Source organism: Eleutherodactylus coqui, chromosome 4, assembly GCF_035609145.1.
Source record: "Eleutherodactylus coqui strain aEleCoq1 chromosome 4, aEleCoq1.hap1, whole genome shotgun sequence".
NCBI lineage: Eukaryota > Metazoa > Chordata > Amphibia > Anura > Eleutherodactylidae > Eleutherodactylus > Eleutherodactylus coqui.
In genome coordinates this window covers 107,807,548-107,834,963 of record NC_089840.1, presented here as the reverse complement: position 1 = coordinate 107,834,963, position 27,416 = coordinate 107,807,548, and the positions used below count along the sequence as shown (strand labels likewise).

The following is a 27,416-nucleotide window of genomic DNA, read 5'->3' as shown; positions in this document are numbered from 1 at the left end:
CATTAGAGGCCCCCTACTAAGTCACTCCCTTTTATATGCATTAATGTGAAAGACGTATAAGGCCATGCATGAGGAATAGAAAGATGGAACAATGCATGGAGCATGCATAGCTCCATAAGTTTGCTCACGCCTACTAGGTGCTTTCCTTAAGAAGAAACCCAGTCAAGTCAGCAACCTACTGCACACTGATAAGGGGCAAAAAATCCTGAAACAATCAGTCTGTGCATCGTATTCTTTTCCTTCTGGAAAAGATTCAGGCTTTGGCTTATATGCCCAGTCATTGTTACAAGGCTGGTTAAAAGGGCTGATATTCACTTGCAGGAATGCTGCCTTTTAAGAGGTGGTGCTGTTTAGGAATTGTTCCATTTTCCAATTTGCATACATTTCCCAGAAAAGCACGCAAAGTCTTTTCACATCTACTAGGTGCTCTCCCTAAGGGAAATGTTACTCCTGTAGGTGACTGTCATATCCAAAGGCAGAGGTCCAAAAATGTTGTACTTTAGATTGTGAGAGATAATAAACAAGGGCAGCGCTCCTGAGTTAGGAAGATAGATAAATTCCAAAATGTTCAGGTAAAATAGAGGTGACTTAGCTACCGTGATCGAGCCACCCTAGAAGGGGCAGTCTGTCACAACTGAAGTCCCCGTTTGCTCATTAATTATCCAGTGGTTCTTGGTTATACAGCCACTGGTCATACGAGCATCCAGAAGAAGAGAGCATCAATGGGACCCCCATAGAGATCCCAGAAACTTGAAGTTCAGGATAAAAGTGAGTGAACAATACCTAGCGCTTCAGAGAAAAATGACCATATGTTTGCAGAGAGTAGAAGTAATGTATTTTTTGGTGTATAAGACGTCTCGGCGTATAAGACGACCCCCAACTGTCGACTTATACGCTGGGAATACGCTGTAGAAAAAAAAACCAATACTCACCTGCCGCAGGCTGTCATTGATGATGTCATTGAATTGTTGTGATTGGTTAACCCAGCGCCGGCTTTCATTGGCTGACACTGAGCTGAGTTAGCCAATCAGAGCATTAGCTTTCTGGAGGCAGGGCATTTAAGCCCCAAATCCAGAAAGCAATGCTCTGTCGGTGTGGAGGAGGGAGCAACAGCTTGCAGCAGCGCCGCGGGAGGTGAGTATTGATTTTTTTTTCTACAGTGTATTCCCGGTGTATAAGATAACCCCCAACTTTGGAGAAAATTTTCCGGGGTTAAAAAGTCGCCCTATACGCCAGAAAATACTGTAAGGAAAACGAACTTACCTTACAAGGGTGTCTTAGTAGAGAACATCCCCTAATCCTGGTTGGTGGTGTACCAAATTGGTGTTACCAAAGGCTTGGAAAAATCAATCCACTGGAGGTAAGGTTTTAAAGGTTTATTCATAAAGTATTACATCAACGAAACAATATTAATGTATTATAAAAATAACAAACATAGAATAAGTAACTAAGGAAAGTGTGCAACACGTCTCTCAAGCACATGATATGCCCTAGTGGTAACTGCTGGTGATATTGTTTTGAGTCTGGCACTAAGTTCTAGTAATGCTATGAAATTTCTAGCCAACAGCTAGTGAGCCACATGCAAGGGTTTGACTTTGATTGATAGGAGACCTCCAGGATTCGATGAAAATTAGTGTGCATCCCAAAATAAAATAAATCAATCATAAACTAAGCTACTGTTACTTTCAGAGAAATAAGATTTATCAGCTATGCTGGAATTTTTGTTATCTAGTGCTTTTCTCAAACTTATTGTGTTTACCGTAACTTTTATATGGGCAATGAAAGCAATTTACCTGGCACAATGTCTTCTTGGAATAAATTCTGAGCTTGCACATGCTTCAGAATCCTAAATTTAACATTTTGGATTGTCTGTATTAACATTAAAATATTTCCGTGTTCGTGGACGGTTTAACAAGGGGCATAATGCAATGACATTTGCAGTCGAAATGCAGTGACATTTCTGGGCTTACTTTTTTGAGTAAGTACACGTCTCATTTAATAATTTCTTACAGTATAAAGCACTTAGCCGCACAGCCGTTCAATAAATTATAAAATCAATAGCTGATGGACAGGCTGGGTTTAATTTATGTGATGATACATTGACTGGTTAGTAGATTTTTTTAGACATTTTCTTACAGCTCCATGTCTTTCAGAATGCGCCCACTCACATAACCTTCCTGCAGGCTAGATCTTTTTCATATATCAGGGTTTTTCAAAACCTCCAAAGAGGCTTTGTTTAGCAGCCCTGAGTCACTGCAAATGCTTCAGGCTTCCTGCTGATTTTAGTTCCCATTAAGCAGCAATATGCCAATATAAATTGTCTGTTCTCCAATTTCTCTCATGTATTCGAATTCGTTTTTTAAAGTTTTCCAACCTTATTTCAAAGAAGAATGAATGTTAGGTGGAATTCTTAAAATGAAAAACTAAAACTGTGTGAGACTGTGTTAAATACATTGTAGGGTTTCAGTTAAGAGTGTTGTAGTATCTGCTTGAAAGGGTATCCTCATCCGACAGGATATGTCATAAATGTCTGATAGATGCAGGTCTCAGAGCGATTATCTCAAGAATGGAGGTCCGCTGACCCCATCCTGCCTAGGGAGACGGCTTCTGGGGGCGGAAACAGCATAGCTCATTGTGCTCAGCCGTTCAGTGGCAGTGTGCCACAGAAGTCATATCATAAGTTGCTTGCTATTGCTACCTTGCATTTTGAGCGCTGTTCACATGTTTTTAATGGTTGTTTAGAAAATATGTTAAATGTACATGAAAAATACATATGCAATCTCAAGCATTCATGTGCTTTTATTTGAGCGCATATAGTACATTAAATGTATAGCCATGAACTCTTTGAGACAAGCAGTATCAAATGAACGAAGGCGAGAAACATACTTTAAACTAATCCACGGGGAGATGTATGGTTTTAACAAACCTCAGAATCCGTACGGCCCAGCTAGGCTACAAGCTTGTCCTAGATGCTCCCGATCAAACTCTGATTTTCTACATGGTATCTGGCAGTGCCCTAAGATTAAGAAATACTGGGTTGGGGCCCAAAAACTGATATTAGACATAGGAGGACAGACCCTACAGCTGAACCCACATATTTTCATACTACACCAGCTAGCAGATCATACAAGAAAAATCAAAATGACCCACACTATTCTATTGATTAGTAAGAGGTGCCTTTTGAACAGCTGGTGGCTAGCGAAACCCCTGGGGATAAATGATATTATTCAACAATTAAAACATCTATTGAAAATGGAGAGAATAGAGACAGAGAAGCATGTGGAGACCCAAGCCCCAAAATTCTTCAAAAAATAAAGGAAATTCATAGAAAAAAATGTCTTGATCCTAACAAAATCAAGGAGTGTATGAATACAACGTAGTATTATAGACAAAATGACAAGAACCAGCTGGAAACTCTTAACCCTTTCCAATCCACTGTCTGACGTCTGAAGACATTCTGATTGAAGGCTGTACAGCTTCGATGTCAAAAGACATCCGGCAGGGTATTCTTACTGTATATTACTGGCCGCTCTGTTATCAGGGGTCTCTCCAGCATGTCTCATACCGCAGTACTGGCTTTAGCCATCAGATGGCACCATTGCATAATGGCAGAAAGAGAAAGCCCCCTAGGAAACCCTGAATCCAAAATTGGATTGCAAAGGGTTAAGATTACTTGACAAAACATGGAGGGGAGGTGATCGCTGGGAAAATACACTGCGGGTAAGTTTAGTTAGGCGTTTTATTTCTGTTTGTATAACAGGGTATTAGGATGTTGAATGTTTAGGGGAGGGTAAGGGGGGGGTAAAGGGAAAAACAAAAACTGGAAGATGTATATATGAGCTTGGCATTGTTCTATACACCACAGAAACTACTAAGATGGACAACAAATGATGATTGCTGAAGGCGGAAACCCCTATGTAACAGAAATGCGTGATGTGATCAAAACTTTGTGTAACAGTTACAGCCTACTCATGCATGTTTTCCTTGAAATGCCAATAAAAAAAGAGTTTAAAAAAATGTATAGCAATAGATTTCCATATGTCTGTGTCTGTTTTTACATTAAAAAAACATATTTTTTTCCCTTTAAAGTCTTTCTTTTTAAGAAAGTTTTGTAGTTGAACACTTTAAAAAACTTTTTAGGTATTTTAAAACACATTAATACATTTAATGTATGGAAACATATATATTTAGGTTTCCATATGTTTCCTATTAACTATAATGTAAAAAAGTATACGTTGAGCATACTTTTTTGTGGGAAAGGCAGGATATGCTATGCTTTTCTATCCACAAAAGGTACACAAATGCAATGGAGGTAAAATGTAGTCAAAAGTATACAGTTCAACTGTGTACGACCAGTTGAAAAGTCTATGCATATGTCAAGCAATGTGTTCTCTTTTTTTTTGTATTAAACTATATACTTGATGGATAACTAAAATGTGATATGAACAGCCTCTAGTGTACTGCTGGTCTGGATTTTCTATCTACTAGAGCACTCAAGAGAAGCGCCTAAGAAGTATTTATAGGAAACAGACAGAAAAAAAAGAGGAGACGGTATTACGCTGTATGTTAGGAAAACATTCATCTCCATCGAGATTCAAGCTTCAGAGCATGGTGGTTCTGTAGAAACTGTTTGGTAAAGAATACAAGGAGAGAACAACAGAAAGGAGACTATTGTAGGTATTAACTATAGGCCGACTGCACAAGCAGAAGATATGGATGAATGCTTTCTACATCAGATGGCCAAGCTCTTAAAAAATCATGACATAGTGATCATAGGAGATTTTAACTATCCAGACATTTGTTGGGAATCTCTCTCAGGTAAAAGTAATGGATCCAACAAATTCTTATCTGCTCTTGCTAACAACTTTATCTTCCAAAAGGTAGAAGAGAAAACAAGGAGATCTGCTATCTTGGACTTAATTCTTACCAAAAATGAGGAAATGGTTGAGGAAGTAAGGGTGGATGGAACCTTAGAAGGCAACGATCATGCTATCCTTGAATTTTGGAGGAAAAAGACCTAAGAAGGCTCAGACCTCAAGGTTGGATTTCAGAAGGACAGATTTTAATGGACTCAGAAAGAGGATGGGAAGAATCCAATGGTTGGATGTTCTGAAGGACAGAAATATTACAAAATTAGATTCTTATAGCAAAATCTTTAACAATCCCTAAAAGGGGGAAGAATGGGAAGCATTTAAAGAGACCAGGATGGATGAACACAGAACGTACACACATGCTAAAATAGAAGAAAAATATGTTTTTCAAATGGAAAGAGGGGGGAATATCTAAAGAAGTATATAATGCGATCTGCAGAAACTGTAAGCCAAGTGCCAAAAAAGCTAAAGCTAATAATGAACTGAGGCTATCAACAGAGGATAAAAGCAATAAATAATGATTTTGAGAGTATGTCAAAAGCAAAAGAAAAGTGAAAGATGCTATAGGATGTTTTACAGGATGATTATGGTGAATTGGTTAAAAATTATGTTGAGAAGGCCGAACTTTTAAATTCCTATTTTCTATCTCCTTTCTCTCAGAAAGTAAATGTAACATCAACTAACCTTCCCTGTGGTATTGGGGGAATAAAATAATGCAGACTATCTATAAACAAAGAGATGGTGAGGGAACACATAGCTAACTTAAATTAATTCAAGCCTCCAGGTCCAGATGCATTACATCCCAGGATACTAAAGGAAGCAGCAGGGGTAAATGCTGAACCACTCGCTATATGAAAATGAAAATTCCTGGCAAACAGGAGAAGTCTCAGAAGATTAGAAAAGGGCAAATATTGTCCTATCTTCAAAAAAGGAAAGAAAGTGGATCTATTACAGGCCGATGAACCTGACTTCTATACCGGAAAAGATCTTTGAACAAATTATTAAACAGCATGTATGCAAATACTTGAATGAGAATGGAGTAATTAACCAAAGCCGACATGGGTGTGTAACAAACAAGTTATGCCAGACTAATCTAATTTCCTACTATGACAGAGTCAGCGTCTTGGTTGATTAGGAAAATGCAGTAGATATAGTATATCTTGACTTTAGTAAAGCATTGGACAAAGTATCTCATACAATTCTTATTGAAAAAATGACTAAATATAGAATTTACAAGGCAATTGTTAGGTGGATTCACAACTGGCTGAGTGCTTATAATCAAAGAGTGGTCATAAATGGCTGCACATCCAATTGGAAGAATGTATCAAGTGGGGTACCACAAGGCTTTGTCCTAGGCCCAGTGTTGTTCAACATTTTTATAAATGATCTGGAGGAGGACACTGAGGGAAAACTGATCAAATCTGCCGATACCACAAAGCTAGGAGGGATAGTTAACACTGGAGAAGAGGATTGAAAAAGATCTAGAAAAGCTTGAAGAATGGGCGATGACTAACAGAATGGTATTTAACAAGGAGAAATGCAAAGTCATACAACTGGGCAGCACATGTGAAAAAAGACTTGGGTATACTAATAGATCATAAATTGAACATGAGTCAATAATGTGACACAGCAGCAAAAAAGGCAAACAGAATTCTGGAATGTGTTAAGAGAAGTATAGAGTCTAGATGACATGAGGTAATTATCCCCCTTGACTCTTCCTTAGTCAGACCTCATCTGGAATACTGAGTTCAGTTCTGGGAACCCCAATTTAAAAAAGACATCGACAAACTGGAGCAAGTTCAGAGAAGAGCTACCAGGATGGAGAGTGGTCTACAAATCATGTCCTATGAGGAATGTTTAAAGGATCTGGGAATGCTCAGCTTGCAAAAAAGATGGCCAAGAGGAGACTTAATAGCCGTCTACAAATTTCTGAAGGTCTGTCACAGTGCATAGAGATCAGCCCTATTCTCATTTACACAAGGAAAGACTAGAAGCAATGGGATGAAACTGAAAGGGAGGAGACACAAATTAGATATTAGAAAAAAACTTCCTGACAGTGAGAGTGATCAATGAGTGGAACAGGTTGCCACTGGAGGTGGTGAGCTCTCCTTCAATGGAAGTTTTCAAGCAAAGCTGGACAGACATCTGTCTGGGATTATTTAATGAATTCTGTGTTGAGCAGGGGGTTGGACCCGATGACCCTGAAGGTCCCTACTAACTCTACCATTCTATGATTCTAAATGCACCATCCACCAACAAACCTGAACTCCCAGCCAGCCATATACCATTTTCTGTTTATCCCGCCAAAAAATATTTTTTAATGGAAGGTATAACACGGTCTAACCCAAAAGGCCGAAGTTAGAAGTATTATTCAGGCAGTATTATTTTTTTTCCATCTGTCACATATGTTGAGTTACAGTGTGGTCAAACAGGGTGCTGGCCAACAGATTGAAGGGGAGGGGAGCACTGGCGGATTTTGGGTGGCATTGCTATTGTTTAATGAGGGCACTAAGGCTGCACTATTACCTTGTCAAAGCTCTATAACTGTTGGGAACAGAAACATTCTAAAAGGGCAATAAATGACAAATGGGTAGCATGGGGGCACTGAAAAGAAAGGTACTAAATGGGCAATGAGTGGAAATCCAGTACAAGAACAGTAAGGCCCGTGTAACACAAGCATAAACGCCTTTATGTGCACTTTTGCACCACGTATTTGTGCAATGGGTGTTGCTATTTGTGTATGCAAATTGTGCGCATTTGCAGGGGAAAAATACACGAAAGTATGCGCTATTTATTGACATGGGCAAATAAGTTTATTAAATCAACATGTGCTATTTTCATGCGCAAATACGCAGGAAAATAGAGCGTACTACATTTTTTTTTTCACAAAAGAAATGCGCATGCAAAAATAATGCGCGTGAATATGCCGACTGAAATCAGTGGGTTCTATTCACTGCATATTGTGTGCGCAAAACTTTTTACTGGCCAGTTATAATGGTTATTAGTTTGAGTTCTATTTTAATGTACTACTGCCAGTGACCTGAATAGAACTGACCTGGCTTTCCTGACTATATAGCACTATGTACCTGCCTGACCTTCATTACCCAATGCTGGCTTGTCTGACTGTACTCCAATTACGCCACAATATGGTTTCCCAGATCTGTCTGACCTTTGTTATTGACCTTGTCTAGTCTGACTACAGTACGTCTGCTTAGCACCAGCACCTTCAGTTCATCAACCTCTCCTCATTAGTGTTTCTGCATAAACCTGTAGTTGTTGTTTCTAGCAAATAGCTTCCCATACTCGTATTTCCTTGTATCTTGTTTCACCAGCGCTAGAGAATATCCAGGACAACAGACTAGCCATCGAAGTCCTGAAGCCAAGTAATCACTTATGACTTCAGAAGGGTTGTTTATCTAGGGATTATTCCGATTGACAAATCAGAGTCAGGAAGGAATTTTTGTTCTTTATGTTCAATCTTTTTTATTGAAAAAATGTTTGCTTTCCAAGAACAGACAAATCAGGTCTCACAGGACCACATAAAATCAGGCAATACAAATTAAAGTAGATTACCAAAACATAACTGGTAGAGCTTAGCCTTTGTGCAAAAATAAAATCTCCTACGCCTATCTTATCACATGGTCTGTCTCTAGAATGTCAAAAGCTCTCACAAGATTTAACCAAGTCAGTGCAGGATTATCTTCATAGATACTATTGGTTTAAGCTCCAAAACAAATGAGGGAGACACAAGAAAGAAAAAAAAAAGGGGGGGGGGGAGGGGTAAAGGGGAACATATAAGGTATCCCATTAAAAGATCCCAACCCTCTGGTGCCAAGAATGCAGCAACCAGATATAAAAATAAAAATAGAGAAATGAAGGTGAGATAATAACCTATAAAGAACCAAAGTTCAGGATTGGAGAGAAAATAGAATACTTCTTGAGTAAAGGAAAATAATAAAAGGGAAGATTGGCAGTTGAGTAAGGGTTGGAAGGGAGGGTACAGAAGGGGTGTTGAGGGGGGGGGGCAAAAGAGGGACAACTATAACCATCCCATTGTCAGTCAAAGATGTCTACCGATTAATAAATTCTCTCAATGTTAACTACCCTCATCTTGGGCCATCAAGATTTATGAAAATTTATGTAAATAGGGTCTCGAACTCCGCAGAGGACACAAAGTCCAGCAAACGCTGCCATATTATTAGAAATTTCTCCGTCTTTTTATTACGTTCAGCACAGAGTTCTTCCATGCAGCATAGTTGTGCCATTTCCTGCTGCCATTCACTCATGGAAGGCATATGCGTGGTTCGCCAGTGTCGTGGGATCACCACCCTTGCAGCTGCCAGACAGAATCTAAGCAGTCCCCTTTTCTGAGCTCCGATTAAGCCTGGCAGGATAGAGAGCAATGCTATTTGTGGGGTGTTTTGGATTGTCTTCCTGCTCACCAAATTCTGTATTGAGAACACCTTGTCACAGAAAGGTTGTACCTGATCACAACTCCACCATATGTGGATCATCATACCCCTGTCAGTCCCACAGCACCAACACCAGGAAAAATGTGGTGTAAACGTACCAGGTATCTATACCATCTTGACAAGATCTTATGACTTTTTTCTTGGGCGACACATACAATGGACAGCTTGTGTGTAAACAGGCATGCCTTCTGTCAATTCCTGGTGGATATCGCAGCCCCCAGGTAATCTTCCCACGCCCGATTAAAACTAGGGTCCGTATCACAGGATTCCAATATCAATAGGTTGTATATCAGGGAAACTATATGTGTTGGAGGAGACTGCAAAGTGAACAACTTCTCAAATGGTGTTAGCGCCCTCTTGAATTAAAAACAATCACAGAAAATGGCCGTTACTTACTGACTGAGGAGTGCATATAGATGCATCCTCCTCTCACCATGCAGGTAGCTGACTACCAAATCAGGAGGCAGTGTGAGTGGGTGTTTTATCGGTGCCCTCACAGGTGTTATTGGCTCCTCCATTTGGTAGTCAGCTACCTGCATGGTGAGAGGAGGATGCATCTATATGCACTCCTCAGTCAGTAACGTCCATTTTCTGTGATTGGTTTTAATTCTTGATTTCCCCTTCTGTGATGCATTTATATTAGTGTAGGGACCCACTACAATGCAAGTAACCGTGAAGTGGTTAGTGGGCTCATGTATCTTGGCCAACATCCAACCAATGCCTTGCATTTATTATCTATCATTCACATGCAGTGTGGCATTAAGACTCCAGGGGGAGCCCAGGGTGGCAGTACCAATGTGGTTCACTAATGGATATGCAGGGCAACCCGCTGAATTATCATGACATCATTAATAGGTTGCTGGTCTGCATGGTGAACTACATATATCAGAATGGTCTGGCACCCTGTATCCACTATGTGTGGGAGTGTACACCAAGCATCCACCCCCCTCATTATCAGGAGGCAGTGTGAGTGGGTGTTTTATCGGTGCCCTCACAGGTGTTATTGGCTCCTCCATTTGGTAGTCAGCTACCTGCATGGTGAGAGGATGCATCTATATGCACTCCTCAGTCAGTAAGTAACGGCCATTTTCTGTGATTGTTTTTAATTCTTGATTTCCCCTTCTGTGATGCATTTATATTAGTGTAGGGACCCACTACAACGCAAGCGCCCTCTTGAAAGAGCGCCAACTCCACGCGCCGTGAGAAATGAATGCAACTGGAAACATTCAAACCAGAAGAGGTCCAGTCCCCCAAGTTTATCTCTAGGTCCTGAAAAGTTGGCAATGATGTCCCATTGAGAATATGGTGTACCCGTGTGCTTTCCTGTGCCTCCCAACCCATGTATCTGTCTCTAATCTGGCCCGGTGGAAAAGCTGGTGTCAGAACCAGCAATTCTCGGGGCCGCCGTGCCCGCACCACCGGTCCTGCCACCCGGGTTACAGGAGTGCGGCATAGGGGAGCCCCGGTTCTAGTGATCTCCCCGGGCCGCTGTAAAACTGGTCACCGCCGGATTGCTAGGGAGGCAGCAGGTGCTTCTCCAGTTACTTGACTACCAAGCAGGCTTCCCTGGTAACGGTCTGTTCTGTTAGGCTGGGGGCGTGTCCCCAGCACCTCCTTGATTGCCCTGCTGCTGTCAGGCTCCCCACCCCAATCAGCTTCTGGGGCGGGAGCTCTGACAGCATTTAAAAGTGTGTGTTTTCCTTCCAGCCCTTGCCAGTGTTAGTTTGGTTCTCCAGCTGCACCCGCGTTTATTCTGACTGCTCTTTGTGACCCTAGCTTTCCTGACCTCTGCTTTTGGACCTTGACTATGTTTTGCCTTCCCCTCTGTACTGCGTACCCTCCTGTTGCCGACCCGGATTGTCTGACCATTCTACCGTTTGTTTGTCTTCAGTGTCTGTTTGTCTTCCCGTGTCCTGCTTCCCAAGTGAGGGTAGGGACCACCGCCCAGTTGTCGCCCTGGGGGTTAGCCCAGGGGGGCAAGTAGGCAGGGACAGGGATTGCGGGATATCTCAGGGACCCCCATATCCCGGACACTGTCCTGACAGTAACACTGGCCGAAGGAAGGTCAGACCCTTGCATCCGCCCGGCAACTTTGAACCCTTCGATTGAGGCCATGGCGGCTTTAGCGAACCAGGTCCAGGTCCTTACAAACCTTGTCCAGGACCTAACCGCCCGCATGCAGCTACAGGAACAAGTGGCGGCTGCAGGTCCCATGCAGCCCCCTTCCGCTCCAGGAACAATGTCAGAACCTCGAGCCACGCTTCTGGATTGCTTCTCCGGAGAGAGAGGTCAGTTTTTTGCATTCAGAGAGAGCTGCAAGCTCTACTTTGATCTCCGACCCCATTCCTCTGGTGCTGAATACCAGAAAGTGGGAATTGTAATTACCCGCCTGAGGGGAGAGCCCCAAAATTGGGCTTTCTCGTTACCAGCTGGCTCTCCCGCCCGACTATCCCTTGACGCCTTTTTTTCCGCCTTGGGTCAAATTTATGACGAACCTGACCGGGCCGGCTACGCGGTCTCCAAGCTTCTGGCCCTGCGCCAGGGTTGCAAGATGGCGGAGGACTACTGTTCCCAATTCCGCCAACATTGTACGGAATCCGGGTGGAATGATTCCGCCCTAAAAGACCTATTTTTGACCGGTCTGTCTGAGGGTCTTAAGGACCTACTCGTGCCCCACCTGGAGCCAAGAACCCTGGAGCAAGCCATGTCGCTGGCTATTCGGGCCGACCGACGTTTGAGGGCCAGACACGCCGCTCGGACCACTCCACTCCCCACTTCTTCTACTGACCCGACTTTTTCACCTCCCACCACCGAGCCCATGGAGCTGGGAGCCATGAACCCCAAGCAACGATGGGAATATCGCCTGAAGAAGAACCTCTGCTTCTACTGTGGGGAGCTGGGTCACCACATTGCAACCTGCGCTAAGAAGCCATGGCAGGAAAACTTCCGCTCCTAGGCAGTTGTCGGGAGGACTTTCTAGGAGCCAAGGTACTCCCTGTGTTGTCCAAAATGTTATTGCCCTGCACCCTAGAATTCCATTCTTTCCACCGTACTGGGCATGCCTTCGTTGATTCTGGGGCTGCTGCTAATTTCATTCATTTTAATTTCGTTGCTCAACTGTCCGGGGTTTTGTTACGTTTAGAGACTCCGATTTTTGTTTCAGGAGTGGACTCCACTCCATTGCAAGCAGGGGTAGATAATCTGGTTACCCCTGAGGTAAGGTTTACTATAGAAGCCCTACATGTGGAAACCTGCACATTTCTGGTGATGAGAGATTTGTCTGTGGACGTCGTCTTAGGTCTCCCCTGGCTCTGGGAGCACAATCCGGTAATAAATTGGGACACGTTGGAACTGGTAAAGTGGGGTCCCCGCTGTGCCAACCACCTATGTCCGGTGGAGGTGGGGATCTCCACCTGCGAGGGGATTCCCTTACCAGATTACCTCTCTGAGTTCTCGGACGTTTTCTCCAAGCAATTATATGAAGCCCTGCCCCCTCATAGGGAATGGGACTGTAAAATTTATAATGTTACGGTTCCAGAGACAGAATCCATGAGGGACTATATCCAGGACAGCTTGGCCAAGGGGCACATCCGGCCCTCAGAATCCCCGGTGGGTGCCAGGTTTTTCTTCGTCGAGAAAAAGGATGGGTTCTCCGGCCCTGTATTGACTATAGAGAGCTGAATAAAATCACAGTCAGAAACCAGTATGCTCTTCCGCTCATTCCTGACCTCCTCAACCAGGTCGCTGGTGCCCAATAGTTTTCTAAACTTGATCTCAGGGGAGCATACAACCTCATTCGCATTCGGGAGGGGGACGAGTGGAATACCACCTTCAATACACCTCTCGGTCATTTTGAATACCTAGTAATGCCTATTGGATTGTGTAACGCCCCTGCCATTTTTCAGGGGTACATGAATTCTATGTTTCAGGATATCATGGGGGTGTTCGTCGTTGTATATCTAGACGACATTCTGATTTTTTTTCCTCCGACTTGCCGAGTCACCGTACTCATGTTCAGACCGTGCTAGCTCGACTCAGACGTAACAAGCTGTTTGCTAAGCTCGAGAAATGTGTTTTTGGGGTACAAAAGATATCATTCTTAGGGTATATCATCTCGCCATGCGACTTCCAGATGGATCCTGGGAAGGTGAAAGCCATCACGGAGTGGGCCTGGCCAGGTACCTTGAAAGCTCTTCAACGCTTCCTCGGCTTCGCCAATTACTATCGCAAGTTCATTAAAGACTTCTCCGTGGTGGCTAAACCTCTAATGGACCTCACCAGAAAGGGAGCAGATGTGAATACCTGGTCTTCTGATGCTCTTAGGGCCTTCGATACCCTAAAGGCGGCGTTCTCTTCAGCGCCCGTCCTAGTACAACCGGATCTGTCCTGCCCATTTGTGGTGAAGGTAGATGCCTCAGAGTTTGGTGTGGGAGCGGTACTGTCCCAAGGTCCCTCCACACTCACTAACCTTAGACCGTGTGCCTATTTTTCTAGAAAGTTCTCTTCCACTGAACGGAACTATGATATAGGCAACCTGGAATTGCTGGCTATTAAGTGGGCTTTCGAGGAGTGGAGGCATTTTTTGGAAGGAGCTCGTCACCAGATCATGGTACTCACAGACCATAAAAACCTCACCTATTTAGATTCCGCTAAGAGGTTAAATGCTCGGCAAGCCCGCTGGGCCTTGTTTTTCTCTCGGTTCAATTTTGTTGTTACCTATACACCCGGTTCAAAGAATGTCAAGGCAGACGCCCTGTCTAGGAGTTTTGGTTCTCCGGAACCTTCTGAGTCTGAGAGCATTCTCTCCTTCTCTCCCCTGGGGTGGTCCTCGCTGCTGTCTCCTCCGACCTTTCACCTCTCATACACGCCGCTCAACAATCCGCCCCTGAAGCCCTTCCGGAAGGCAAATTTTTTGTTCCGTTGTCACTGAGATTGAAAGTGTTAGAGGAGACACATGCTTCAGTCCTAGCTGCACACCCCGGTATCAGGGGTACTCTAGAGTTAGTATCCAGACTCTATTGGTGGCCGCATATGGCCAGGGATGTACGGTTATTTGTGTCCGCGTGCCCGGTTTGCGCAAGGGGGAAGAATCTCAGGAGACGTCCTGAGGGTCCTCTTCTTCCCTTGCCCATTCCGATAAGGCCATGGTCCCATTTGTCCATGGATTTTATTACTGATCTGCCATCCTCGCTGGGAAATACGGTCATTTGGGTCATAGTTGACCGTTTCTCTAAAATGTCACATTTCGTTCCGCTTTGCAAGTTGCCTAACGCCAAACTTCTGTCTGAAATGTTCATCAAGGAGATTGTTCGGCTGCATGGGATCCCCGAGGATATTGTGTCTGATAGAGGGGTACAGTTCGTCGCTCGCTTCTGGCGAGCCTTTTGTAAAAATCTAAATGTTAATTTGTCTTTTTCCTCCGCCTTCCATCCCGAGAGTAACGGACAAACGGAACGGATGAATCAAGAACTTATCCAGTACCTGCTACTTTTTGTCTCTGATAACCAGTTTCAGTGGGCCAACTACCTACCTCTCGCCGAATTTGCTATTAACAACCATGTTAACTCGTCGTCCCAATTGTCACCTTTTTTTTGTAACTATGGGTTCCATCCCCGATTCTCGCTTTCTACTCCTTTTGTCTCGAACAATCCGGCCGCTGACATATCCTCTGAGGAACTGTGCACAGTTTGGGCCCAGGTTCGTAAGAACCTTCAGGGTTCCCAAGAGAAACTACGTAAATACTCTAAGAAAAGATGTACTATCTCAGCACCTTTTGTGGTCGGGGAGCAAGTTTTATTGTCATCCAAGAATCTGAGACTTAAGGTTCCCTCCCTGAAACTTGCTCCTCGGTTCATTGGCCCATTTACTGTGTCGCAGGTTATCAACCCGATGTCGTATAAGTTGTCACTTTCGGACTCCTGGAAGGTACACAAGGTTTTTCATAAAAGCTTGCTTAAAAAGTACGTGACTCCAGTTCTACCCACCCAGAACCCGCCCTCTCCTTCTTTGGTACAGGGGGAACTGGAGTATGAAGTAGAAAGGCTTGTTGACGCCCGACGGGTTAGAGGTGTGCTTCAGTACCTGGTCCACTGGAGAGGATTTGGCCCTGAGGATAGGATGTGGGTCCCTGCCAGGGATGTTCATGCGCCACGCCTAGTCCGATCATTCCACAGGACTTTCCCGCTCAATCCCGCTCCTGGCCATGGGGGTCCGGTGTCCCCCCGTAGAGGGGGGGGGGGTACTGTCAGAACCAGCAATTCTCGGGGCCGCCGTGCCCGCACCACTGGTCCTGCCACCCGGGTTACAGGAGTGCGGCATAGGGGAGCCCCGGTTCTAGTGATCTCCCTGGGCCGCTGTAAAACTGGTCACCGCCGGATTGCTAGGGAGGCAGCAGGCGCTTCTCCAGTTACTTGACTACCAAGCAGGCTTCCCTGGTAACGGTCTGTTCTGTTAGGCTGGAGGCGTGTCCCCAGCACCTCCTTGATTGCCCTGCTGCTGTCAGGCTCCCCGCCCCAATCAGCTTCTGGGGCGGGAGCTCTGACAGCATTTAAAAATGTATGTTTTCCTTCCAGCCCTTGCCAGTGTTAGTTTGGTTCTCCAGCTGCACCGGCGTTTATTCTGACTGCTCTTTGTGACCCCGGCTTTCCTGACCTCTGCTTTTGGACCTTGACTATGTTTTGCCTTTCCCTCTGTACTGCGTACCCTCCTGTTGCCGACCCGGATTGTCTAACCATTCTACCGTTTGTTTGTCTTCAGTGTCTGTTTGTCTTCCCGTGTCCCGCTTCCCTAGTGAGGGTAGGGACCGCCGCCCAGTTGTCGCCCTGGGGGTTAGCGCAGGGGGGCAAGTAGGCAGGGACAGGGGTTGCAGGATATCTCAGGGACCCCCATATCCCGGACACTGTCCTGACAGCTGGGTTGTGAAATAGGGGTGTGAGAGGGCTGTTCTCCCCTGACAAACTTTGTTCTCGAATTGTCCGATTCCACATTCTTAGTGTCCTCTATAGCAAGAAGTTAGAAGAAATGGCCTGAGCCCTGTCACTGGCTCTAATCTATATTTGTAGGGATTGAGTAATCTTCCTGCTCCAGGGCCACCCATTGAATTTTTGTTCTTTAAATGGGTAAAATTGCCTTCTACCTCATTGTTTTTTTTTGCCTACCTCTGGATCAACATTGGGGGGGGGGGGGAGTAGGCTGAACTGGATGGGCATATGACTTTTTTCGACCTTAGATACTATGTATGTTAGAACCAGAGTTGTTAAAAAAGAGGGTCTTACAGGCATGTCATGGTTCTTTCCCTGAGTACCACATGAATGAGAAAATTACATCATGTCCCTCTCTCTCTCTAGTCGAGTCTATAGGAAATACTGTAGTTCACGTCAATGAGTAGCAACTGTTTTCATTGGCTTCACATGCATTCTCTTGCTGAATAACCCTCTGTTAGATAATTATTTAAAGAAAAATCAACCATCAATTACTGACCTCTAGTGGTTAAAGTATTATAATGTACTTAGAGGGAAATAGCTCTAAACTATGATGCTTCCTTACCAGGCATTCCATTAGATTAGTAACATCCATTACATCATATTCCGCAATACAGTATTTGGAAACCAGCCGCGGAACATGGAAATTACATGCAGAACTGATGGCTTTATTAGCAGGGCTGTAGTAAAAAACATTTTAGGTAAATAAGTTGTTAAATCTTGTATGTAATGAGTTCCTTTGATAAGCACCTGTTGGTATAGTCATACAAATGAACAGGTATTTTCAACCAGTGGTATGGTGCCCTTTACTTTGCCCACTATTTTAATAAAGCACTAGGATTGTAGTGGTTCCAGCTAATGGTAATTAACATTTTGACGCATGAGCAATAACCGTTTCAAAGAGGCAAAGTCCTTTTATGGCAGGAGTGCACAACATATGGCCCACAATGCCATTCTGTATGGCCCCTAATATCTGGATAAAGAATTACCTACGCTTGGCTGCTCACATATAGTTTCCATGTCAGGGTGAAGAGAACTGGCACATTTTAAGGCAACAGAAACGGACAAGTAGTAAGAGTGCACCGTGTAGCCATTGCTGGGTCCCCTATATATAAGCACATGTACTAAAGGAGCCCTGTGTAGCCATGTCTGGGCCCCCTATATATTAGGACAATATATTAGGTGCTCTGTGTAACCATGTCTGGGTCACCTATATATTAGCTAAAGTAATAAAGGTGCCCTGCGTAACCATGTCGGGGTCCCTATATATTAGGACAAGTACTATAGGTGCACTGTGTAGCCATGTTTGGGTCCCCTATATATTAGGACAAGTACCAAGGGTGCCCTGTGTAGCCATGTCTGGGTCCCCTATAGATTAGCACAAGTACTCAGGGTGCACTGTGTAGCCATGTCTGGGTCCCCTATATATTAGCACAAGTACTCAGGGTGCACTGTGTAGCCATGTCTGGGTCCTGCACATATTAGACAAATTCTAAGGGTGCACTGTACAGCCAGGTCTGGGTCACCTATATATTAACACAAGTACTAAGGCTGCCCTGTGTAGCCATGTCTGTGTCACCTATATATTAGCACAAGTACTAAGGATGTGCTGTGTGACCATGTCTGGGCCACCTATATATTAGGACAAGTACTAAGGGTGCACTGCGTAGTCATGTTTAGGTCCCCTATATATTAGGACAAGTACTAATGGTGCACTGTGTAGCCATGTCTGGGTCCCCTATACAATAGGACAAGTACTAATGGTGCCCTGTGTAGTCATGTCTGGGTCCCCTATATATTAGCAAAGGTACTAAGGCTGCCCTGTGTAGCCATGTCTGGGTCCTCTAGGTATTAGAATAAAATCTCTTGACCCGTTTGGCACTCTACATTGTAGTTTACAGGACTTATGAAATGCTATGTCGTTCCATCAGCATCTTTCATGTACAATGGAGAGCCTCAAGCACTGTCTCTTCCTCTCTGGAGTGCCGATTGCAGGATGGTGACCCCCAAATAAATGTATGAGATGGGAATCACCTTGCGGTCTTTGCAAGTGGTTCAGAATGACAATGTGGTCCCCCCCCCCCTATTTTAGGCGTCATGTTCACGGGAAAATATCCGCAACGGATCACTCGCACACGTGATCCGCGCCCCATAGGGATGCATTGGACACCCGCAGGTAGTTAAATACATGCGGATGTCATTTTCCCCAGAGGCCCGGATTGCGTGTGCGGGAAATCACCCGCAGCATGCTCCATTTTAGTGCAAGGCTCCCGCAGCTTCTATTGACCGCAGTCTCCGCAGCGATAATCTGTCTGTGGGTGTTCGGCCTAAGCCTGCTGATACAAATGATCACACCATTTATGCTGCATGATTAATGCTGTTCACACATGGCAGAAGTGACATCTTCTCTCCCTGCCCTCCAAAAAAGGTTTAGAAGAGTTCCACAATATATTATAAGCACCAACAAAAACTACAGTTCGCCACACAAAACCCCCGAGCTGTAATACGGCCGTGCGGGCGGAAAGAGGAGAAAAGGTATTCCTTTTTAAAAGTGGAGTTGAATCCCCCCCAAAAAATGGAGAAAAGTGGAACTGAACACCCCCCCCAAAAAATAGTCCTGTCCCTCTGACCAAAGCACGCAGTCACCAAGGGTTAAAATGCTTCCCCCGCATTCCAAGCAACGGCTCGTTACTCGGAGAGCGGTCCGTTCAGAAGCTGGAGCCCCCTGATAAGGACTACCGCCTCCTGCGGGGGCCGTACTGTACACGCCGCGGCCCCTCAGACTGAACCCTCCAGATAGCCGCTCTCCGTAGACGTTATCTAACAACCCCAGCCTAGCGACACAAGCCCCGCCCACCCGCGTCTACCGCGCATGCTCGCTGTGTTCTGGTTGTGGAGAGAGAGTCTCTTCCGGGTCAGCCCCTTCCCCCGCCGCCGCTTGTACATTCCCTTCCGGTGCATGAAGGAGGCGGCCGCCTGTAGGGCCCGGGGTTCTCACACAGTAGTCCGTGTTGCCGGGGCTCAGTGTGCGGGGGTCGCCGGTGTCCCATGCCTTTCCTCCGCACACTCGGCTTCTGTGTAAGGTAGAGTGTAATGCCTCCTGTGCAGCTGGAGAGCAGTCAGCTGGTGGTGACTGGGGGTCCCACCACTGCTCCTCAGCCTCCTCCCCCGGGCACTGTGGTGGCCGCCAGCACCACCAGCCATGGCTACCGGCTCAGCACCCTTATCGACTTCTTGCTGCAGAGGACTTACCAGGAGATCAACGTGCTGGCCGACCTGTAAGTGTCCCTGGGGACAGTCATGTATGGTCTGTGGAGATGTGGCTTGTGTGGGCACGGGGCGACAGCTGGACCTGCGCTACAACCGGCGCCGCTGCCATCCAAGTGGTTGTAGTGACAGCTGATGTCACCGCCCGTCCTGGTGGTATAGTTGTGCCTGTCCTGATCGTATTGCCGCTTGTTCGGCTGGTTCCGTTGCGCCCGCCCTGTGGTATCGCCGCTCGTCCGGCTGGTACCGTTGCGCCCGCCCTGTGGTATCGCCGCTCGTCCGGCTGGTTCCGTTGCGCCCGCCCTGTGGTATCGCCGCTCGTCCGGCTGGTTCCGTTGCGCCCGCCCTGTGGTATCGCCGCTCGTCCGGCTGGTTCCGTTGCGCCCGCCCTGTGGTATCGCCGCTCGTCCGGCTGGTTCCGTTGCGCCCCCCCTGTGGTATCGCCGCTCGTCCGGCTGGTTCCGTTGCGCCCCCCCTGTGGTATCGCCGCTCGTCCGGCTGGTTCCGTTGCGCCCCCCCTGTGGTATCGCCGCTCGTCCGGCTGGTTCCGTTGCGCCCGCCCTGTGGTATCGCCGCTCGTCCGGCTGGTTCCGTTGCGCCCGCCCTGTGGTATCGCCGCTCGTCCGGCTGGTTCCGTTGCGCCCGCCCTGTGGTATCGCCGCTCGTCCGGCTGGTTCCGTTGCGCCCGCCCTGTGGTATCGCCGCTCGTCCGGCTGGTTCCGTTGCGCCCGCCCTGTGGTATCGCCGCTCGTCTGGCTGGGATCATGGAGGGATAAGTACAGCTTTTTTTTTTAACACATTTCTAGCCATGGGGCATATGGCGTCCTGTATCCCGACAGCCCCTTTTATACCACTGCCTCTTTAGCAAGCGCTACCCCACTCTTATATACATGTGACCTCCAGACAGCAGGACCCTAATCTTTCCTGCTACGCCCACTGAGGCTGTCACCATAGCAATTAAGATTTGCGACGGACTTTTTGAAAATAAAAATCTTTTGCGCCCCATGGGACACCGTGCCGTCCTGACCGTCTCCGTGCAGATCTGGTCATAGACGTGACAGTAGGACGCATGTATACACGTGACGCACATGGGCAGAGCGGTTACTGCGTGTGTCAGATTTGACGCCTACCGTTTTTCACATTTACTGTCGCATTTGGAAAATCAACAGAATTTTAATGCATCAACCGCAAAAAAATGCTGCAAAAACTCTGCTCTCGCCCGTCTCTGAGAAGTCGTCCGGCTCCACTACCTCTAATGTATGAGTCTTGGCCTCTACCTCCGGTTCCGGCACCTTAAGGCGATCTGTCAGCTACTTTCAGCCCTGTGAGCTAAGCTTGTGAGTACAATGTAGGTGACCCGCCGAGTCGAGGGATGTAAGTCTTATACCTACCTTCTCTCCGGTGTCGGCGCTGATACTGGCTGCTGCAGTGCATTGAGTGGTGTGGTAAGTAGTCCTCCCATTCTATGTTTAATTGTAGGACTACTTATCGTGTCACTCAAAATGCTAACACTGGGGAAAGGCAAGTATAAAACCTCCATCCCCGGACTCGGTGAGTCACCTACTTTGAGCCAATAAACTTAATTCATAGCGCTCAAAGTAGCTGACCGAATCTCTTTAAGGTACCTTACGCGGGGCGCCCGTCCGTAATATAAACGCCAACTATGACTGCCGTCTGACAGGAGCGATAGCCGCTCAAGTGAATGGAGGCGGAGCGCGTCGGGATCGTTTCAGCTCATCCATTCGCAGTAAACAGGAGTTGTGCAAAAATTGATCGGCTTCTGTTAAGTTTTGCTAAAACCCAAGCGACTCCGACAGGTCAGCGTTTTTTTCCCCCTCTTTTTATTTTGCCCTGTCAGCGGGCCGCATGTACAATTACCGCCTGCATCTGTTGTGTCCAGCGAGAATTCGGGCAGTGATCGCCTCGTGTGAAGGTACATTTACAGAAACTGTATGAAATGATGATTATTTGTATACAGCCCACAGAGATAGTCCAGACCTCTGCGCCAATGATGACGATGACACGTTTGGCGGTATAATGTATAAACGTCATCTAGTGACAGATCCTGTTTGCGTTGCAACGCTATGACAGTTCTGGTACGTTTGTGTACAGACATGTAGGCTTTGTCATGTTGGCAAGGTAAGACTGATGACAAGCAAGACTTTTCACACTGATCCTTTCACTTGTTAAGGACTGTAAATGGGGTCGTGGACCTCCTGCTGCAAATGGTATAATGCTGAAGGGGATTTCCAGGACTAAACTATTGATGATTTATCTGTAGGGTCACGTGAATATAATCCCTTTGCTTACGTAGTGCCATATTGTATTCCCTCATCAGTAATGGTGGCAGTGTGGCACGCTGTACCCAGTGGTGTCTAGTTGTGCCCATAGTGTGTTGTCCCCTGGAAGTACATAGCTTCCATGCAAGATTACATCTGAGACGTGACTGGCCGCCACAATCTGTGTAGTCGTCAGAATTTTGCTCTTTACCTACTTACCTCTTGTTAGATCTCTTGCTGTAGGTTTACATGTGTTTGCTACTTTTAGACGGCACGATTGTCGTTTGCACAAGCGACAGAGCTGATGGCGCTGTCGCAAGCGACCGATTGATCTGATGACGTCCTCACAAGCGACCGAGCCCTCGTACAGGCAATTATTGTTGACTCGTTCACTTCTTGTTCAGCGTTCACATTCGCGATGTGAAACACGGAGGGGGAGTGTTTAAACGGAAAAGCGAACGAGCCAACGATTTTAGTCCTACAGAAACTGCTGCAAGAACAGGTGAACAATTCTCGCTCCTCATTCAGTCGTTGGCTCGCATTTAGACTGAGTGATTATTGTTTACTTCCATTCGTTTGAACGCTAATCGTTTAGTCTCATCTGATGTAGGCGAATCGGATTGAATCGGCTCCCGTGTCTCGGGGGTCATTCGCACGGGTGTATGTGTATTTCGCTCCATAAAGTTCGCTGCTGATCTGTGTTTTTCTGATGGCAGTCATTTTGCTCACATAAATATGCAGCGCGGTAAACTGACTATAAAAACTCGTGAAGTTGCGTTGATTCTGTGCATAAATACACAGCATATACATAGGTTTCCTGCGTATTTCATGTGTGTACGCATTTTATTTTTAGTGCAGTAAAATTAAAAACATACAACTGCACACTTTTTTTTTTGGAGGGGGGGTTAGGTTTTATGCAGGTGAGTATGATTACGGTGATAAACATTTTATAGGATTTTTATTTTAAAAAAATAAACAAAAATTGCATTTTGTTGCCTAATTCTTGTGTTTTTTTCCATAGATTGTGCTTGTTTTTTTTGGGGTGGGAGAAAAAAATGTATGGATGAATAAGTGTTTGGCTGACAACTATTGGAGGTCTATGGGCACCTTATACGGGTTATCTAGGGAAAATATGTTTTTGGAAATCTGCTTACCAGGCTGGAAAAATATAAAAGAATTCATTCTCTGCTCACATTTCCCTGCTATTAACGAGCCGTCTGTGACGATATTAGTGCTGCAGAAAGTAGGGGGGAATGTGACTGTTTTTCTATCCTGATGAGTAGGTTGACAAAAAAAAAAAAATATATATATATATATATATTTTACCTGGATAGGCCACCTGCAGGCGGCCGGGTTGGATCCCGCTGCGAGAATTCTAGCACCGGGATGTAGACCCGTGCCCCTGCAGAGACCTGATGCTCACCCGCTTCCGGCGTCTTCATTCTCTGCTATACACTGGCCAGCTGGTGCATGTGCAGAGAGGACCTGTGCGAGACCCGCACAGAAATAGAGCATGCCGCGATTTGTTTTCCGTGTGTGTTTTCATACAGACAAATGGCGGCCGTCTGCCTAGGATTGCGTTGTCTAATGCAATCCAAACAGGCGGGCACGGGCAGAAATTCTACCGGAAATCCCACTGCCGAATTTCTGCCCGTGTGCAGGGGGCCTTAAGCTCTTTAAATCCTTTTAACGTACCACCCTGTGAAAATGCAACATGTTTATGCTAAATAAATTTGCCTAATATAGATTAAGTGTAATGATGATAAAATGTTATGTCCTCTCGAAACTTAACCATTTTTTACCTTATCTTTTTAGGCTGCCAAGGAAGACTGACATGGAAAGGTGAACATTTCTATATTCTAATATTATTGAATCTGCCTATTACTGCGAATAGTTTCGATGTAATTGGAGTGTCTCAGATTTGAAAATCTGCAATGTGGCCTAAAAGCTGTGCAGATTTCTTCCTGATACATATAAAAACGTATGGAAAACATTTTCAGTGCATAATCTGCAACCAGTCCACCAGGTCTGGATGGCGTTTAAAGGGATTGTGCCAAGAACACCAAACCCCTGTTCATGTGTCATACATCATTAGAACACCGCAAAGAGGAGGCCATAACGGAGAATGGCCCCTGTTTTGGCAGACTTTGAACAGTCCTTGCATTACAGAATGGCTGTTTAATTGAATGGCCGTCCTGCAATACATTTTTCTTGCAGCGGTTGGCAAGAGCAGGACCTGGTCTGGTGTTCTGAAAAGGTTGTCAGATGGCAAACTTGCTTTAAAAAAAAACAAAAAACAACTTACTGTTAGACTTCTCTCACACGAGCCTATGGTCACTGTGTATCACAGATTTTGCACGCATAATACACAGTACCAATCTCCCATAGACTTAAAGGGGTTGTCCCGCGGCAGCAAGTGGGTCTATACACTTCTGTATGGCCATAATAATGCACTTTGTAATATACATTGTGCATTAATTATGAGCCATACAGAAGTTATAAAAAGTTTTATACTTACCTGCTCCGTTGCTGGCGTCCTCGTCTCCATGGTGCCGACTAATTTTCGCCCTCCGATGGCCAAATTAGCCGCGCTTGCGCAGTCCGGCTCTTCTGCAGTCTTCTATGGAGCCGCTCGTGCAGAATGCAGGCTCCGTGTAGCTCCGCCCCGTCACGTGCCGATTCCAGCCAATCAGGAGGCTGGAATCGGCAATGGACCGCACAGAAGAGCTGCGGTCCACGGAGACAGAGGATCCCGGCGGCCATCTTCAGCGGTAAGTATTGAAGTCACCGGAGCGCGGGGATTAAGGTAAGCGCTCCGGTAAGCTTTCTTTACCTCCCTGCATCGGGGTTGTCTCGCGCCGACCGGGGGGGGGTTGAAAAAAAAAAACCCGTTTCGGCGCGGGACAACCCCTTTAAGCTGTGTGTCTCATACACAGCATGAGAAGTACGCACACAAACAAAAAAAATAAGGCATGCACTACCATGTCTCATATTACGTGTGCATACCTTCCAATATGGTGTATGGGGATTGTTGGTATGCATGTGATTGCGTACTTGCTGCGTACTCGCACCCAGCAACTAAAACCTGTGTGAAAGGCCTTAAAATTAACCTTTTTTTTTTTTTTTATTCTTTCATTTTTTAAAAATGTATCATTAAAATAAGACTTTGTCCCCACAAATGTTTGTAGGATCTTAAGGTCCTCTTGGGAATTCCCCTATATCTGCAGCTGGGTAGGGTTTTTGATTAGGAGTGTACAGCTACACCAGCAGTGCTGTAGTAGCTGTGTGCCATCCTGTACATACTGCAGCCTTTCTGGGCTTAATGAAATCCTGTTGGGCTAAGTTCACGCATCATGCAGAGATTTTGTGCCAAAATCCGTGGTTTGATTTTGTTGCAGATTTTCACCACGGAATTCACTGCATCGCAATGAATGAATTCTGCTGTGAAAATCGGCCCCATTTCTGCAACAAATCATGCTGCAGAATGATCCGCAGCCGAAACTTTGCAGCAAATGTGCTGTGTGTAAACCTATCGGGGGGGGGGGGGGGTTAAAAGGGAATTTGGGGGTTAGAACAAGTTGTAACCATTATGTAAACTTTGTGTTTATAGGAAAATTGAAATTGTGCAATTTGCTAGTCGTACACGTCAGCTCTTCGTTAGATTGCTAGCGCTAGTGAAATGGGCAAACAATGCTGGCAAAGTGGAGAAGTGTGCGGTAAGTTTTCAAGTTTACTAACATAAAGCCTATGTCTTCACATCTATCTTGATTCAAAACCCGTGCGCCCCTTTTGCAAGCAACTGTATTACTAAAATGCATTTAAATGAAAAAATGTAAAGGAGTTGACCCACAGGATAGGTGATGAATATCTAATTGTGGGTCCCCCACCGATCGCAAGAACGGTGATCCCAAGTCCCCCCAAATAAGAGGTCATGTGTGCTTTTCTGCTCCATTTATTTCTACAGGACTCCTGGAGTTGGCTGAGTAAAAGCTCTTGGCCATCTGTGGCAGACCCATGAAGATGAATTTACTGGTTATGTGCACTAGTAGTCACTACCACTCCATTCATTCAGGGACACTTGGGACCCCTTATACTGACCCCCTATCTTATGGATGGGTGATAAATTAGTTTAAAGGGACAGCCCATTTTAAGTTTAATAGTTTTGAATAAAAATTACCTGTTTTTTGTGTTCAGTCCCTACACAGAACTATTTGTATTCATTCAGGAATGTTCTAAAAGAAAAGAACAGCTATGGGAAATTAAAGTTCCGGCCATCTTTTCTTTCCGACTCTCAATAAACTGTTGCGCCCCATATGCGGCACAAAGTCGGTGCTTCGTTTTGCTGATGCACCAAAAGCTCTTATTACACTTGCTGTAGGAAGGTTTTAGCTTGCAAAGGGAGTGAATGGCTCTAAATGCTTATTAGAGAATTTGTAGCAGAGCAATATGTGTAGTTTGGTTTGCATTTTTTGGCAGACACAAGCCATTTAGATTTATGTGGCATCGGCCATATATATTGTGATTGTTCCCAGCAAGAGAAACCTAACAATCTTGTAGATAGGATACCTTTTAATGGCTAACAAAATTACATGATGTCATAGTGAGCTTTCAAACCTACTCTGGGTTCTTCCTCAGGCAAAATTAAATGGACCCGAAGAAAAGTGTGTGTGTGTGATTAATTTGTGTGTGATTAATTTGTGTGTGTGTGTGTGTGTGAGAGAGATTAATTTGCACTTGAAAGGATACTACAACAGGATGAGTAGAGAAATAGAAACCTACTTAAAGGGGTTATCCCGCAGCGGCAAGTGGGGTTATACACTTCTGTATGGCTGTATTAATGCACTTTGTAATATAAATCGTGCATTAAATATGAGCCATACAGAAGTTATACACTTACCTCCTCCGGTGCTGGCGTCCCCGTCTTCATGGCGCCGACTAAAGCTGCCTTCTCCTTCTATTAGACGCGCTTGCGCTGTCCGGTCTTCTGCTCTGTTGAATGGGGCGGCTCCGGCGTGCTCGCGCAGACCAGCTCTCCGGCGCGAGCACGCTGGAGCGGCCCCATTCAACAGAGCAGAAGACCGGACAGCGCAAGCGCGTCTAATGGAAGGAGAAGGCAGCTTTAGTCGGCGCCATGGAGACGGGGACGCCAGCACCGGAGGAGGTAAGTGTATAACTTCTGTATGGCTCATAATTAATGCACGATGTACATTACAAAGTGCATTAATATGGCCATACAGAAGTGTATAACCCCACTTGCTGCCGCGGGACACCCCCTTTAACCCCTTAACGACAAATGACGTACCGGTACGTCATGGAGCGTCGGGGTATGTATGAAGAGAGGTTGCGTGGCAACCTCTCTTCATACAGTGCGGGCATCAGCTGTTTATAACAGCTGACACCCGCGGGCAATAGCCGCGAGCGGCCGCGCGGCCGATCGCGGCTATTAACCATTTAAATGCCGCTGGCAATTCTGACAGCGGCATTTAAATCCCCCGAACGATGTTCGGGGGTCCCGCGCGGCCCCCCCGCGGTGAGATCAGGGGAGCC

The 27,416-nt window shown here is 45.7% G+C and overlaps 1 protein-coding gene across 2 annotated transcripts in view; it reads left to right on the top strand.

Annotated features, from left to right (window-relative positions):
* The first annotated feature begins 19,286 nt into the window (after positions 1-19,286).
* Positions 19,287-27,416, top strand: part of MED14 (mediator complex subunit 14) — a 47,059-nt gene continuing 38,929 nt past the window's right edge. For both annotated transcript variants that reach the window (XM_066599959.1, XM_066599958.1), the window contains exons 1-3: positions 19,287-19,601; positions 23,685-23,711; positions 25,480-25,585. In XM_066599959.1, the coding sequence (XP_066456056.1) occupies positions 19,417-19,601; positions 23,685-23,711; positions 25,480-25,585 (318 nt within the window). In that variant the 5' untranslated portion in view covers positions 19,287-19,416. The remainder of the gene's footprint in view (positions 19,602-23,684; positions 23,712-25,479; positions 25,586-27,416) is intronic.